This window comes from Diadema setosum, chromosome 17, assembly GCF_964275005.1.
Source record: "Diadema setosum chromosome 17, eeDiaSeto1, whole genome shotgun sequence".
Classification (NCBI taxonomy): Eukaryota; Metazoa; Echinodermata; class Echinoidea; order Diadematoida; family Diadematidae; genus Diadema; species Diadema setosum.
In genome coordinates this window covers 18895326-18911997 of record NC_092701.1, presented here as the reverse complement: position 1 = coordinate 18911997, position 16672 = coordinate 18895326, and the positions used below count along the sequence as shown (strand labels likewise).

Below are 16672 nucleotides of genomic sequence, written 5' to 3'. Positions count from 1 at the left end.
TTTTAGCTGGTTTTTAAATTTACGAATAGCATCCAACTCGCGAAATTTGCAGAAATAGAAACCTCACGAAATGTTCGGCATATACAGTATTTCTTGCCACCCTGGGTACACGACTAGACGCAGAGAGAAATGCCCATGTGTTTCTAATATGCCTATGTGTGTGTGTGTGTGTGTGTGTGTGTGTGTGTGTGTGTGTGTGTGTGTATGTGTGTGAGTGTATGCTCACAAAATGCTTCATCTGCTTATCACTCTGGGTATCCATGAGGGACAGGGACAGAAAGCATTCATGTACTCGTAGCACGAAGCACTTATTCTAATGAACAGCCTTCCTAAATAGCAACCAGGCCATGGTACACAGGCAATCAGCCAAAACCCCTGCAAACAGGATTGGCTATAATGCCATGATATTCCCAGTCACATACTATAATTGATATTGCAAGTCCCAGAGGTAACAAGGTTCTAATATCCGTGAGAACCAACATGAGTTTTTCCTTAGTGCTCCAATTTTCACTTTCTGACTAACGAGGATACTGGATGGACAAAGGCTTTTTCCTCTCTACAAAAAGGAAGGGCACATCAAACTATCAAAAGCAAGTGGCTCAAATATCTCTCTGGATATCTGAACCAGGAACCATTCAGTCTTACGCCAAGATGCACAATTCACTGAACTCGCTAAACCCCTTGAATGGCTGAATCGACTCATCTCATGTCCGTTTTCATCTGAAGATGAAAGAAAAAAAAAATGCCATCTTGCTGCCTAAACAAAACCTACTACACGGTGTCTTGGCTCAACCCCCTTTAGGAGATTGCTGCAACTAGCACACATTCACTTTGATTTCAAGAAACCTGAGAAGAGGATGGTTAGATATGATAATGAAGAGGTGTTTGGTTACATAATGTGTACTCAGATGTTAAGATGCCAACCTTTGTTCGCTGTGAGTGCCAATTGGCACAAAAAAAAAAAAAAATAACGAAACATGAAACTCGTCACTGAAGACGAGTTGGTGATACGCTGGGTTGACATTAGATACCGGTCACCCGTGGTCGACAACGAAAATGTGAATATGAAACGTGATCTAAAAAGAGTTAAAAAAGATAATTAAAAACAAAAGTGTCCTGCCAGTATCGATCCCTCAAATGCGTGTATGCGAAACTGTTACTCTTACCACTCGGCGATGGAACATCCACGGAAATGGTAAGACAAAAAAAAAACAACAATGTATAGATATAATAGGGGGGAAAAGTCAATGCCCGCACAACAAACGTGGCCGCGTGAACATGTATTGTATTGCTGGACGCCAATGCTGCCTTGTAACGACTGATGGCGCTATGCCATTTCTGGCAGCTGGGGAAAAATATGTCCCGTAGACATAACATGTGAAATTGGCCGATTTTGATACCTTGCCTTTAATCACATTTTTCAGTGTCATGACGTCATCAAATTACAACGCAAAGACATGGACTTGAAAGACAACTGTTCAAAGTACAACATATCCAAATTTAGGGTAATATTGAGCTACTAGTAAAACAACCGAGATATTAGGCAACTGAATGTCAGAAATATTACCTAAAAAGATCTAATTCCACTTTTTTGATTTCAGATGACGATATGATGACGTCGAGTTTTCCTGGCAATATTGATACTTGAAATGTTATTTACAATTCATATGCTTTTGTAATATGCAATAAAAACATACGGTTGCAGGACATTTTAAAGAGCTATGGCGTAATAAACAAAGACATGTTTTTTAGCTATATTTGCAGAAAGACGCACGCGAGGATTTTTCACTTTGACGCCAGTGCATTCCTTTGTTATAGGTCAAAACCGATCGGAAATCAATGGATATTGTTACTTCATGTATCAGGAATCCAAATCAGTCAAAAAAAGTGCATTTTCATGTTGCTTACGCGCTGTGCGCGCGAAAATGCACGAACGGACGCGTACGCGCGAAATCTTTTTTAACGCTTAAAATTGTCTGAAACTTTGAGAATTATTTAAAATTTTGACAGGCGTGTATGCGCTCGTCATGATGACCCAGGTAATTAGCATAGTACAGGACGATTATGAACTTTATGTCTACCGAAAATGATAAAGAAATGACATTCTGTTTTGAAGCTATGATCGATTATGTGAATTTAGCGGAAAATCACAAAATGGCACCTAGATGACGTCACAGATATGTTATCGTCATGAAAAGCTTCGTGTACAGAGATATTGATATGAGATATGTTGACTGAAATTTTCATGTTAATTGGTCATGTCATTGTTGAGATATTTTGTCCACAAAATTTGATAGAAAGAAAGAAGAATGATAAAAAAAGGAAGATTCCGTACAAACTCAAGAGGTGATACGCCGATAGCGTATCACCTAATAATCCCATAGCATTGTACACAATGTCCAAAGTCCCTGGTATAGAAAGGGTCAATGACTTGCTGTTTCAGGAATCCACACTTTGAGGAAAAGGTTTCAACCAATCTCTGTAAACTTTTATCACCAGTAGAACGTTTATGAAACAGTACATCCACCTAAATCAGCTCTCCTGGATGGTAACTGAAATAAGATGTCTGCAACTCTGATGATAATTTTCCCTACCTGTGGGAGTTAACCAAGATATTTTCATTTTGAAATTGCCAAGTAAAGACGATGGTCGAGAATAACTGTTCCTTTTCATTAACCTGAATAGCTTTACAGCAATATTGTACTCCCATCATGAGAACTTCATATGCATGAACACTGTTGTAATACCAAAGCGACATGTCAGTGAAAATTGGGGATAAATCAGTCCTAAACTAATAAAAATACTGTAAAAGTGGATATCTTTCCGCAACTAATTTTTCGCGTTCAGCTGGGCAAAAAGAGTTTTGTATGTTTTTAATCTTGCGGAATCAAGACATCAACTACTGGAACATATGGCAAAGCAAAAATATTTGCATGCTTTTATTTTCATACTACAGTAAACCTCGCATGAGTCGAAGCTCTCGGGACTGACAAAAATGCGTCGACTTAAGTGAACTTCGACTCTCGCGAGAGTCGATTTTTTTTCGACTCACAGTTATGTACATGCATGTATTATAGTACATTTGCATGGATGTGTGTCTGCGTGTGTGTGTGTTTGCATTCAAATTTGTCTGTTCTTGAATATAATGTTCTTATTTTGTTCTAAATTGAACATGGAATTTGTATCAATACTAGTAGTTAAACGTATCTGAGAATGTCTGCGCTAATGTGGCAATGTGCATGTGCTATGTCTATGGTGCAACAAAGGTAGCCATCTCTGTCAACCTACATGTAACATGACACAAACACTCTCCCAGGCCCCTCCCACCTCCATTGAACAAAACTATACACTCAGCCAGCCGGGCACGCACAAACAAGCTCCGCCCACTTGGCCTGTCACTAAAATATTAAAGCAGTGATTGGTTGACCAAGGAGTTCTGGCTTGACATGGATAAAGTATGGATGTGCTGTGTGTATGGATAAAGTATGGATCGATGTGCTGTGTGTATACATGAATACATGTGTATGTATTTGACATGCGTGCGGAGCGGTACGATGAGTGTGCATGCTTACCTGCAGCAGGTCAGGGACGGGGTTCTGCGACATGCCGATTTTTCAAGTTTTTTCTCCTCTAAATGTAATGAGAATGCCAGAGAAATCTTCTTCGGCTCAAGTGATGTAAACTACGTGTATTTTTTACAAAAGGGACTGAAAGTTTTACTTCGACACAGCCGAAATTCGACTCTCGTACTTCGGCTTATCCAAATATTTCTTAGAGAACATACATAGGGAAAAATCGGGACTTTTTATTTTGCTTCGAGTTAAGTGATTTTCGACTCACTCGACGTCGACTTATCCGAGGTTTACTGTAGTTTCAGGTTGCGCAAAATGCACGAAAATTTTTACTCTTACAGTACTCTGAATGTTGATGGGTCACATTAAGATGGATTCAAGGTGAGCATTCTTGGTCACATGACCATGCCAATGTTTGCCCATGACCAGACAGGCAGTATTCGAGAGTGGCTAATGATGATGATGAACAACATTATAATAATGTGCCAGCAATTTCCTACATGCATAATGAGATGTGAAGCCGTTTGGAGGTCATCACCAGAAACCATTCCTGAACCTATCAATTTATGATTTCAATGTGTTGTACCACCACAATATGTAATTACTCTAAGGAAAATGACAACCTCGTACATGGCGCTACAGTATTCTGATAGCTAAAAAAAAAAAAAGCACATTTTTGGTGAAAAAAAACAAACGGTATTTTTACCTTCAATGCATTAGGCATGTGTAGTAAAAACATTTGGGGAAAGAACCCACTTGGTATGCTCCATGAAACCTGCAGTATTTTGGGTAAAAACAATACTAAATACACCAAAAAAGAAAAAAAAAAAAAGAAAAAAAGGAACAGTTGGCATTTCTGTACTCTGACTGACAATATGTGTGATGACTGTTACTTCAAAGAATACATTTAGCACTGTCGATGTTCTGTTAAGCCTTGAGACAAAATGCAATTATTGATAATTACTGACTTTACAAATATAGCATTCTGAGAGGAATATGGTCAAAAGCTCTCGCTTCCTTCTGAAGAAAAATGAACTATATATTTGATATAATACATGCCACGTTTACAATGTATCTCTTTCTAAGAAGAGCTCAAATTGTAAACTATCAAGATCAAATGTGAGCTATTGATGCACATCTTCACTGATTTATGATTTAAATTTTGCATATCTCTCCAAGTCAACAACGTCCATGCATTTTAAATCTCCTATGTCAATTAAGATATTCCACAAAGTTCCACATACACACACCTACACCCTTGGTTCACATGCAGTGTAGGATGTAAGAAACAGAGTGAACAATCCTCCTCTCTCAGCAAGCTGCATCAAACTGTATATTGCCCACAGCACAAAAATCACAAAATGGCAGTTGGATTGACGCCCACACAATTCAGCCAATGAGAAGCCAGGAACCTTTCCACTCAGAATATCAATGAAGAATAAAAAACCCAGGGCCACTCTAGATTTCTATCCATCTTCATTCCAGTCCTCTACAAACGTCTGTGACCCATGCACGGTGGTAGAAACATGTCGCACTTACCCCAGCTCATCGCAGAATGATTGAAAAGTTTCCACTTTGTACCTAAAGGCAACTCTTTGTGTTTAAGTGAGTTATGAAACAAATGAAAAAACAAGATGATTGATCCATTTCATCGTCTAGCTCTTTCGAAGCAATATTGCTTTGAGCCTAGAAAAGATCTTAATGTCAATACAAGCGATCAAATTAAAGCCATAATTGTGCAGGATGGCATGCCAGAGATTCCTGTGATGTGTAGATAAAGGGGGCACCATTTCATAAGCGGATCCGGGAATTTTCACGGATTTTATGAAGGATTTTTTATATTTTGGCAGGTAGGGTCAATGAACTTGGGAGTTCAAGCTGCGGGTATTTGAAGGTTTGCACTACGCGCACTAAAGCGCATGCTCTGCTTGGGCGAGACGCTGCGCAGCTGGAAGCTGATGACATAAACAAAAGGCTTCTATATCGGGAAATTAGGCCATTTTCAGCATGAATTTAAGAGTGGAAATCACTGATCTCTATGGAAGAACAAGATCAGTGGTGGGAATGAGCTGCTTGACGGAGGTCTGCGCTCTCGGAGTGCTTTTCTAGCTTATTCTGTAATAGTATCACTCTGTAAATACACTCCTAAAATGGTGCGTAGTTTTTATTTCAGTGGAATCTTGATACCCATTGGTCTGGGACCTGTGACTCACACATCATGGTCCTACAGAGGGGAAAATAAGGATCACATCTATGCACGGCACATTCATACCGCCACTGAAAAACCCACTGAATCAAACACACTAGTTTTATACTGAGATAGACATACACCATACTCAACTGACATCAGGCCTCAATAACTTGACAAAAATGCTTTGTTTCCCTCCATTGACAATTGACCGGTGTTTGAAACTTTATAACATATAGCATAGGAGAGGCTGTGGCTAGGACTGCAACATTCAAAAACATGCTGTCTTATTTCTCAGCAAAGTAATTACAAGAAAGAGTCATACCAAGACAAAAGATTGCTAAGGCTGATTGTGCAGTGCAACATTTGTGCTTCATGCAGGAAACAGTCAGGTTTTGCATGTCGACACACCAAAATATACCACATACAATATTCGACGTGAAAACAAACTACACTGTAAAAGCTGTGAAATGCAGGTGAGGTTTTGGCTGTCTGGCTCCCTCTATCTTTCATCGATCCTCATTGCTGCTTGCATGTATTATCACTGTTGGGATAGAATCCTTCTTGTGTCATATCTGATTGTTCACTTGCACTGGGCACGTAAGTCAAGACCTAGAGAGACTGTCAGATACCAACTGCTGGGGATATTCTTTTTTTTTTATTTTTTTTTTAAGCCCAATATAATCAGAAACAAGACAAGCACATACATCCCTCAATGGTCACAGAGTCCTTTGTCTTGATAGCCATGACATGTCATCTTGAATTACTGGCTTCATGAATTCACATTGTAGACATATGGGGTGCTAAAACAATTTCCAAAAATATTTCTTTCGTTGCCTTCTTATGAGTTCCTGGTAGAAAAATTGAGGGGGGGGGGGATAAAATTTTGAACGAGACTTATGATAAATTATGGATATTGCTAACCGAAAAAAAGCTAATGGATAATATTCTAATTCCCTAAATAGTAAGTACATTGAAAGAGGAGGAGGTGAATTTATCTACATGGTTTGTAGACGGTACTCTTCAGGCTTCTCCTAGTCAGGAAGGACGACAGACAATTGTGAGCATCTTGTGCGAATGCCCCCCCCCAAAAAAAAAAGGGGAAAAAAAAAGAATGACACATGTTGCATGTGTCTACAATATATTTGCCTAATTGCAAAAGCTAAAAAAGAAAATGAAATATCATATTTCAAACATCATTCATTTGCATGTCTATCACCTTGATTTCAGATAACTTGGGATAGAGGGAGGATGCATTTCCTGCCATGACCTTTGAACCCATCAGCACCATCATTCTCACCCCCACCCCATACTCACTTTCCCAGCTGCTGCTGCAGCTCAGTCATAGCCTGGTTGCTCTGTGCAAAGTACGTCTGCTGTGCCTCCACAAAGTCCTTCAGGCGCTCCAGGTGCGTCGACTGCAGCGACAGAAAGAGGAAAAAAAGTTTACGAACTGTGACGAAAGAGGTGCAAGAACACGCCCCTCACTTTGGACCACACCCATTCCAGTTTTCATTGTCTTTATCTGCATGGTTTTGGGGCACATCTCTCGAGAATGAATCAATTATTGATTGTATCACTGACACTCCCTTTTTATTTGGGTTGTACAGTATTTACTGGTTTTATGCTGAATGATGTATTGATAAAGGATGCTTGTACAGAGAGTAAAATTATTATGTTCTAAACTTGCCAAATGTACAGGGCTGTGATATTCTACACGAAAGTGGTGTGTGATAAATTGTGAATGCAATTCATGCACAAGGCACCACAGTTGTACAGTTGAATTATGTGGGCTGGGCAGTCATGCTGCAAAGAAGCTCTGTACCATGAAAAATTCAAGTTAGATGTACATTTAATGTATTCTCAATGAACTTGAACTGACTGAATCATACAGTAGAACAGATGATGGCTACTGTTGTTTGGAGGATGCAGAATATTCTACCCTCCAGGTTATTGCAGTGATATCTCTGGGAGATTGAGATCCCTAAAATAGCATTCCAAACCCTTTGAAGGAAATTATTCTTTACGTTACCTGGATTTACAAGTCAACATATCTGTATTATTGCCCTACTCACGTGCGCGCTTGTGATTCCCTCCAGTAGAAGCGTTGTAATCTCATACTGTCTGTCAAACTCTGCCTGTGCCTTGCGCAGCTCCGCCTCAGCCTTCAGTCGACAGGTGGCGTGGGGTAGTGGAAGAAAAGGTCAAACCCATATCATTGACATCAGTTCATTCAAGTGCTGAAGTCTTGAACAAAGGCTACACCCAAGAGCAGAGTGTACTCTGTCTGGAAAATGCGTGACTAGCAATCTTCATGGGATTGAAGGAGCGAGGCAAGCTACACCTAGACTAGAAATGTTTCCAAAGGCCACCGCTGATTCAAATATCAATATGTACTTACCACCAATTGAGAGAAAGGGCATTCTTAATGGCACTGGAAGAATTAATGACCTTCAGCTTTTCAACTATAATGCCATGTACATTATGTTATTCTATACAAAGGACAGGCAAAATTATAGAGTATGCATACTACAAAATGCACTCCCAAACTAAGGTTTTGAATATACATGTATATGCCAAAGATACTGTGATGGATGTTACTTTGTGTCACATTCCAGATTTTGTTTTTTTCACATGATTCCCTAAAATACACATTCTGCTTTAACACTGTGTTGAAAAAAAAAATAGCTTTAGAAATTTACACATGACATATTCAGCTAGGTGTAAAAGAATTCATGTGATGTGCATCAGGTGTAAAAGTCAAATCTCACATTTTGTTGCAGGCCTAAATAAAGTAGATATACTCCCTCATTGACGCATAAATCAAATACAGACAGGTCTTTGTTGAACTTCTAAATTGCATCAGCTGTTTTACAATTAATCATTAGTGTTCTTAAATAAATGTTTAATGGTGTTTTTTCCGATTCAATCTTTGAATTCATTCGCAGACAATCTCACTTGTGCTGTTGTTACTGGTGGTAAGTCATTGATTTACATTGCTAACCAAATTCTACTTACTTTGTGACTCTTTATACTGTATGCCTGAATCATGGAGCCTTCCACATGAACAGTGTTCATGTTTCACATATTTTTTTTTTTGCTACATATAAAAAAAAAAACCAACTAAAATTCATTGGCACTGAGTTCTACAATGCTCTGTGGAAAATTGCCAGTTGGTCTCTGCAAAGGGCACTATGAAAACAAATAAACAAACCCTCCTCACACCCCTTAGAAACGGGAGGAAAGAGCTCTTGACATTTTGCGCGATAGCACCAGGAAATTATACAGCATATCACCGTCCAAGAAATACAGCAAATCTAAGAACACTTGCATGGTACATGTACGTGTCAAAGCACATGGCACACAAATTTGGCACAAAAGAAAATTGCACATTCTGTCACAAGATTCTGCACATTGTAAAATGGGGAAAGTTAATATCCAAATAAAGGTGTATGCACAACTTAAATGTAATTTAAAGGTACATTTTGTAGAAACCAATCACAAGGGCACATATTTATGATGACAAAATTTGCAAAGAAAGGGAAGTTTGAAGCCTATGGACTGAAACCATATTCACACTGAGCACTACCTCCAAACTAGTCACAGAGTAACACGTGTAAGTAACTCATACATCTGCAAGATTCTGACTTAGGGGTGTATAATAATACATATCAAGAAGTACTCGGTAGACGTAATAAATGAAAGTAAGCAAATAGTGTAGACTGCATTCATAGGTTGAAAAAGGAACACGAATATAAAAACAGTTTGCACTTGATATGAAAGGTACTTGCTGACCAAAACATGCACCTTTTTTCATGTTTGAGCTAAGTTTTACTCTGTTAGATATAGAATGGATGAGAGAACATTAAAACTATAAAGAGTGGAAGAAAAATGTACAGCAGGCAAATGAGGCTGACACCATGCCGCTGTGATTGTATAGAATATAATATACCAGTTAATCATGCACTGAGCTGACAAGGTACATCGTATACTGCATGCAGTGGTTGTTAATGCCATAAATGCCCCCTTGCAAGTACTGCATTCATCAATCCTTGGATACTATGGACATTATAAAGCATGAAAAGAATGATATTTTGCAAGTATTCCCTCATCAAAATTCTAAGAAGTTTGTGCATTAAGAAAGTTTACAGGCATCATAGCAGGATAGTGTTACATGATTATGATCCCAATTTCTTTTTCTTGGTACGGTTTTATTTTAAGAAGTACAAAATACAACAAATTATTACCTATACGAGGTAGTTTTGCGAGGCAATTACAGTTGTTATTTTGCAGGGTCGGGAGTTCAGCGGGCGATATTAGAGCATATTACGAGCATCCGGGGTTTTACATATACAGTGGGCTCCCGTTATAACGAAATCCTCGGGACCGGCAGTTATTCTTTCGTCATATCGGAATTTTGTTATAACCGAACAAATAAACGATAGAAATACATAGAGTGTACGACATTGCAGCCCAAATTTTTACTTTGTTATAACCAGATTTTTGTTATAACCGCGTGTTCGTTATAACGGGAGTGCACTGTAAAACAGGGAGATGGGAAGAGAGATTCCACTCCTTCTCTTCCCACCTCATGTAAACATTCCGATCGACCGCGAAGAGAAAACATTCAAGGAATTCGCTGCGTGTCGATTACACGCACCGCAGAAGAACGCCGATAAATCAACTCATACAAGGTCGACCACTTCCACTAGTTCCAGCAGCACGACGTGTCAAACAATGACAAACTGCACAGTGACCGTCAGTTATTACAACTCTCCAAATTGAAACAGAAGCAAAAATAAAGTGTAAAAGCGTTCAGATGTTTGAAGTTCGCCTGTTACAACTACGTATGTATCTTTGAAGTTGGAGTTGAATGATATACATTGATGAACAATTTTTCAATTATTCGACATGTTGGTGATGATCTACAGGTAGTCAAATGTGGCTTGATCTATATCATAGTGTATAGCTGTATTCACATATTTTCTTAATTTACCTAGGGGATAGGTAATAATTATGATATTGACTGGCCTTGAGGGAGATACCAGATAAATATTGCCCGCACTGAAAAAATATTGCCCTCGTCTTCGACTCGGGCAATATTCTTTCAGTTTGGGCAATATTTCTGGTATCTCCCTCGAGGCCAGTCAATATTATATAAATATTCCTCTAATCTCCTCTATAAATGCTTGTTTGCTCCTTTTGCACATTTAAATGTGAAGAGAGTGTGATGGATCCTCAAAATGTACACATCATAACCGTGACTTCGCATACATATCATTTTTGTTGGAAGACGCAACCCTTCCCCCACAGCCCTCACTCAATTCCCTTACCCCCCCCCCCCCACCTGTCCTCAGCTTAACATGCATTGCATATCTCATACACCTACAGTGTACTGTCACGCCAACCTCATCTATTGAATGTTGCTATGCTGCCAATGTAATGAGATTGCACCATTAGACCGAACCATCACATCAACAAAGACGAAATGACTGGCATAACATTATGCGGGTCATCAAGCTTATATTTTATAGTTTACATCATTGTGCCCTATCTTAAAGGGTGTGTACAGTTCTGGTTTAGGTGAGGATTTAGCTTTTAACGTTTTGCGAGATATTCAGAAACCACTCTTATGAGATGTCAAAGAGCATGCAATTCTAAGGGGTATCAAAAGTTCATTTGATGAAAATTGGTTTTGAAATGGCTGAGATATTCAAGGTGAAGCAAAGAGATCCTAATAAAAGGCGTGGCCTGTCGCCTTTTATTATTGTCACTTTTTTTGATATCTCAGCCATTTGAAAACCAATTTTCATTGAATAGTTGAATCCGTCTTAATTCTTTCATATTTCACAAGAGGTTTCTCATTATCTCACTTAGGATGTTCAAAACATGAATCCCCACCTCAACCAGTACTGTACAGTCCCTTTAACCAGTAACCTCCCAGATACTATCATTTTTCACAGCCTTAACACATCTCACACCCTGTTCCAGCAAGCAAAGGTTTAAATTGTCTGATTGACATTTACTTGCATCCCACTTCTTCAAAGATTTCTAAATTGTAATAGGGCACACGGCAACTGCATACCCAGATTACACTGTTAGCAAACACAGGATTGAGACACATGTCAATTCACTTTGTTTTGTTTAGTTTTGTTTAGAATGGATGTTAGGTGTTCCTGCAAAAATCTTCCCTCTTCAAATATCTAAAGACCCGGTAGTGCAGGATACATTGGAGTGAGGAGGCTGACCTGGCTCTGATGAAGAATGCCCATAATTGCATGGCTTTATAATTGAACTCTGTGTAAGTACACACAGAGTCAAAAAACCTTGACTGGAGTCGACTGTGACCAAGGAGTGAATGCATTGATGCGCATAGTGTAAAACACGATATTTTAGTGAATTTGAGCCGACGACCCTTTTTGCGGCATGAAATTTTGAAGAGTTGCCTCTAACATTCAATGCATAAAGTGTAGACAAGAACTTTCGCATGCATTTTAATTTCGTGAATTTTGGCTCACGCGAAATTTTGTGAAATTAAAATGCACGCGAACATTCCTCGTTTTATAGTATTGCTGAACTGTGCTATTTGTAGTTTTCGAATGTACCCCTGTCGGCATCGAATGAATCGGGCCACCCTTGAATACCCACACTACGGTACTGGGTCTTTAATGTCCACTGGTTTTTCCCTCTTTATGCCATTAATCTCCAGCAAGGACCATCACTGTTCATTTATACTGTATTGTAGCATCCATGTCCTCTGTAAAAACTGTTCTTCTGGTGATATTGATGAGAAGAACAGTGATACTGACTAATTCAACACTTACAATCAATGGTAAACACCTACAAGAACCCCAAAGTAATGCTAAATAGAGCTGATGTTACCATAAAAGCAAAGATGATTATAATGAAAGCAGAATTAACAGTAATAAAAGTTATAAGAAAGAAATAAGGATAAGATGTATCATGTATCGATATAATGTCAAATCATTGAAATTATAATATCAAACTGATGTGTAATAAACATGCATTGTGGAGATCATACTGCTGAAAATAAAGAAAGCCAGAACCATGTTCTCATAAAACATTTTAAAGTTTGTTATAGACATCTCCAAATTCCTTCTTTCTCTAACTCGTAACTGGTATGTGTATGTCGTCGTACTATGGTCACACATAAAAACAACTCTTCAAGAGTCTTCAAATTCTTCAACTCTTCAAATACCCCATTTAGGGTCCCCCTGACTAGCAGAATCTCAGGAGGACATGCCAGACGAAAACGAGCGCTTTTTTAATCCTAACTCAGCAGGGGGTGAGGGAGACCCCTGTTTAGAGTTCCTGCGTCGTCTAACATGAGGTCGGCATATGTTTCTATGGAAACAAGTTGGCGTGCATTTCTCCTCCAGAAAGGGGGGCAGTTTCTTGGGCGCACATATGCACATTCAGCCACGAATAGCTCAAGTCAGCGGAAGTGTGTGCCATGTTCAAGCTGAGACTGTTTAGATTCCCCCAGTCTGTGGTAAACACTGCACAGTACTAGTATCTGGAGGTTACCTCAGACTCGTGCTACGCTGTCCAGCACGATCTTAATCTCAGACTCACTCCGTACTTGTGCTTTTGTGCTCTGTATCATGTCTGTTTAGAGTCCCCATCGTCTGAGGTAAACTTAGCATGACCTCCGGAGGTGTGCCGTGTTTTGTGGGACTCTGAACGGGGTAAAAAGAATGTACGCTATCACATTTGTATTAGAAGTTACGAAGTTTCTCTGGGATCAAAGCATTGCATTTGTGCACATTGTTACTTTTGTATCGGAAGTTGTAACTAAAGTCTTCATAAAAATCAATCCCTCAAGCCCAAACTCAACAATGCCAGATAATCCATTCTTCCTTCCAAAGATTAGCTCATTGAGCATATTTTATTCTCCCATTTCTTCATTTTGAAAAGAATAAAATGCACAGTTCTCAGGTGAGTGGGCGGTGAGAACAGCCACCTTTATGTGTACCTTCTCTCTGTGCCAGATATTGGGGGGAATTCCATGATTTCATTCAAAACATCTTTGTGCTAAAGCATTGAATATCAAAGTCCCAATTCCTAGCCCCCCCCCCCCCCCCATCTCCCCTCTGATGTCACCGGCAAGTGAAGAGAGTAAATGTTTGTCCCAGTAAGGGGTCCTCTACAAGTCTGCCTGGAGTACTGGGTAAACAAGTGGAGTTTGGTGAACAGGTGAATAAATGTGTCTCACAAAACCACCGGTCGTTCTTCACATTCCAACTGAAAACGATTCTTTTAGGTCTCTTTCTCATGGTGTCGGCTCCTCGTAACCTTTAACATTTACAAGCTCTTTTTTTATTTGTGTGTCTACTACCGGTGCTCTTATTAGGGGACAAACTCCTAATAAACTTGCATGTTCGATGAATCATTTTCATCACTGAGCTCTTGACTTCCAATGAATGCTGTCACGGACATGATAATACTTTTAATATGCATTTACTTGTCAGGAATGATTGTCTCTAATATGATAACGTAACATCTCTAGACACTATCTCGAATGATGAACTGTATTTTGATCAGTTTTGTGTAGATTGTGTGGTGACTTTCTTTTTTTGTCCACATGTATTGTTCTTTGGGTAAATTGGGATAAGCACATACATTTTTTAGGATATACCGATATAAAGCAGTGTGTGCATGGTTTCCATTACCTAGGCAATGTTATATTCTGCTTTTGTGGTTTTTGAATTACAAGGTTGCCCCTGCATACAGTTTGCAAGGAATGACAAAGCAGCATTTTGTTCCTTATTTTTTTTTTTAACTGATGCTGACTCTCACCAAAACTTGAGACATGTATCCTTGTTAACTTCCCAACCCCTTTGGGCCCCCTCCCATCCCAACCCCATTGGGCCCACTCCCATCCTAACTCCATTGGGCTCACTCCCATCCCTATCCAACTGAGCCCACACCCATCCCAACCTAATTGGGCTCACATTTACCCATTCCCCATCTCCACCCCACTGAGCACACTCTCATTCCCACCCTATTGGACCCACTCCCATTCCCACCCCATTGGGCCCACTTCCATCTCCACCCCATTAAGACCCTCTGCAATCCCTAACCCACTGGATCATTCTAAGAGAGATACAATGTAATCATTGACAGTAACAACAGCAAAAAAAAAGAAAAGAAAAAGAAAAAAGGATATTATATTCACCATGTCCTAACTATGCTGCCAGTTCATACCTCTGCAAGAATCCCATAAGAAATAATAACCCTGTTTTTGAATACCAGGGTCTTTGGAAATACCGATATATTTTCCTTTTGATTTGTAAGCACTTGTGTCAGCTGACTTTCATGAATGGAGTAATAAACCTTTCTCCATCATACTTATCTCCCTGAGTTTTTACTTGCCGCTGCTCATGTTGTGTGCAGTACAATGCATGCAATAAAAAGGGCGGGACAATGCATCCATTCCTGTCCATTCTTGCTCTGCTTTTCACTGAAAATCAATTGAACACTGAGCTGTTTTGAGCAGTGATTGATAAAAAGGTGAGATGAGCCGACCCAATATTCCACAGACGGCACGCGATTCCCTTATCTAAGTGTCTCTACAACAGAGCTTGTAATCATGGGAAATCAAACACCTGGTCTCTACACTGTGAAGCTAGAAAAAAAAAAAATAGTACCAGAACACTTTCAACATAATCTGCACTAGCATACCCCCTTAACATTTTCTGCAGTACTAGTAGATGGTTCTCACAATGGGCCATCATTATGCATACTATACACACTTTTCCACAGACTGGTGGAAGAAACTTCTCTAGCCAACTCCACTTTCCAAAAAATGATTTTAGAAACTGTTGTAACATCAATTTCTTTTGACTGGCAGGTAATGTACACTCTCGCTACCTTTGCTAAAAATGAATGGCTCATCATTAAAACCTGTAGACATTACATGTATTTTAAAGGACACCATCACTATTGGGATGGATCTGGGAAGACGGGATGGGGGGCACTGTTAAGTCTTTACCCGGGGCTTGGTATTTATGCAAGCTTCAATGACAAATAACTCTTTTGACTGATCAATAAAGATATTTTATCAAGAAGAGAAAATTGGATTGGGAAAATAAGTCTAGCAGAAAAAAAACACTGAATATTACAGAAATTAAAACTCTGTCATAGGCAAATATGCCATTGAAGTTTTATGACTTTCACCGACCATCAGTAACTTGCAATCTTATCTGTAGTTCTGAAAGTATGGGGACTGGATTCAAAGAATAATAATTCATGCTGCCATTAACAAATGTTTCTGGGTTATGTGCTTGAGAGCAGAGAAAGTATGTAAGATTCCTGTGGAGTAGATTACACCAAGAGATCACTAAAAAATGAGACATAACCTGGCAATAAAATATCGCATATTCATAAACACACTCTGCAGGAGACTATTACCTGGTAATTTTCCATTTTGTATGAATGTGTGTATGGAGAGTTTGAGTCTTTAAGCCCAATATGAGCTATTATTTTTATTACTTTCATTATTATTATTGTCATTATTATTATTATTATTATTATTATTATTATTATTATTATTATTATTATTATTATTATTATTATTATTATTATTATTATTATCATCATCATTATCATTATAATAATTATCATCATTATTATTATTATCACTTGCGTATTATAGTGTAGGTCTCTACCCTACCTACAGTTAGAAAGCAATACATATGTACACTACCGCTATGAAGTAACTTAATGCTCTACCGGGAACACCGTTCCTTACCGGTAAAATATTATCTTACTGTTATGCTTTCATTCAAGCATTACCGTTAGAAAACCGTTATTCTCTGCCGGCTCTTGCGACATGCATTACCGGGAATTTAGATCGGCTAGCAGTACGGTACATTTTAAAGTTACTTCA

General features: G+C 38.9%; 1 protein-coding gene across 1 annotated transcript in view; it reads right to left on the bottom strand.

The window, feature by feature from the left end:
• LOC140240432 (endophilin-B1-like) overlaps positions 1–16672 on the bottom strand; it is a 42771-nt gene that overhangs the window by 14855 nt on the left and 11244 nt on the right. The window contains 2 exon segments of the mRNA XM_072320200.1: positions 7078–7178; positions 7836–7925. Of these exon segments, the coding sequence (XP_072176301.1) occupies positions 7078–7178; positions 7836–7925 (191 nt within the window).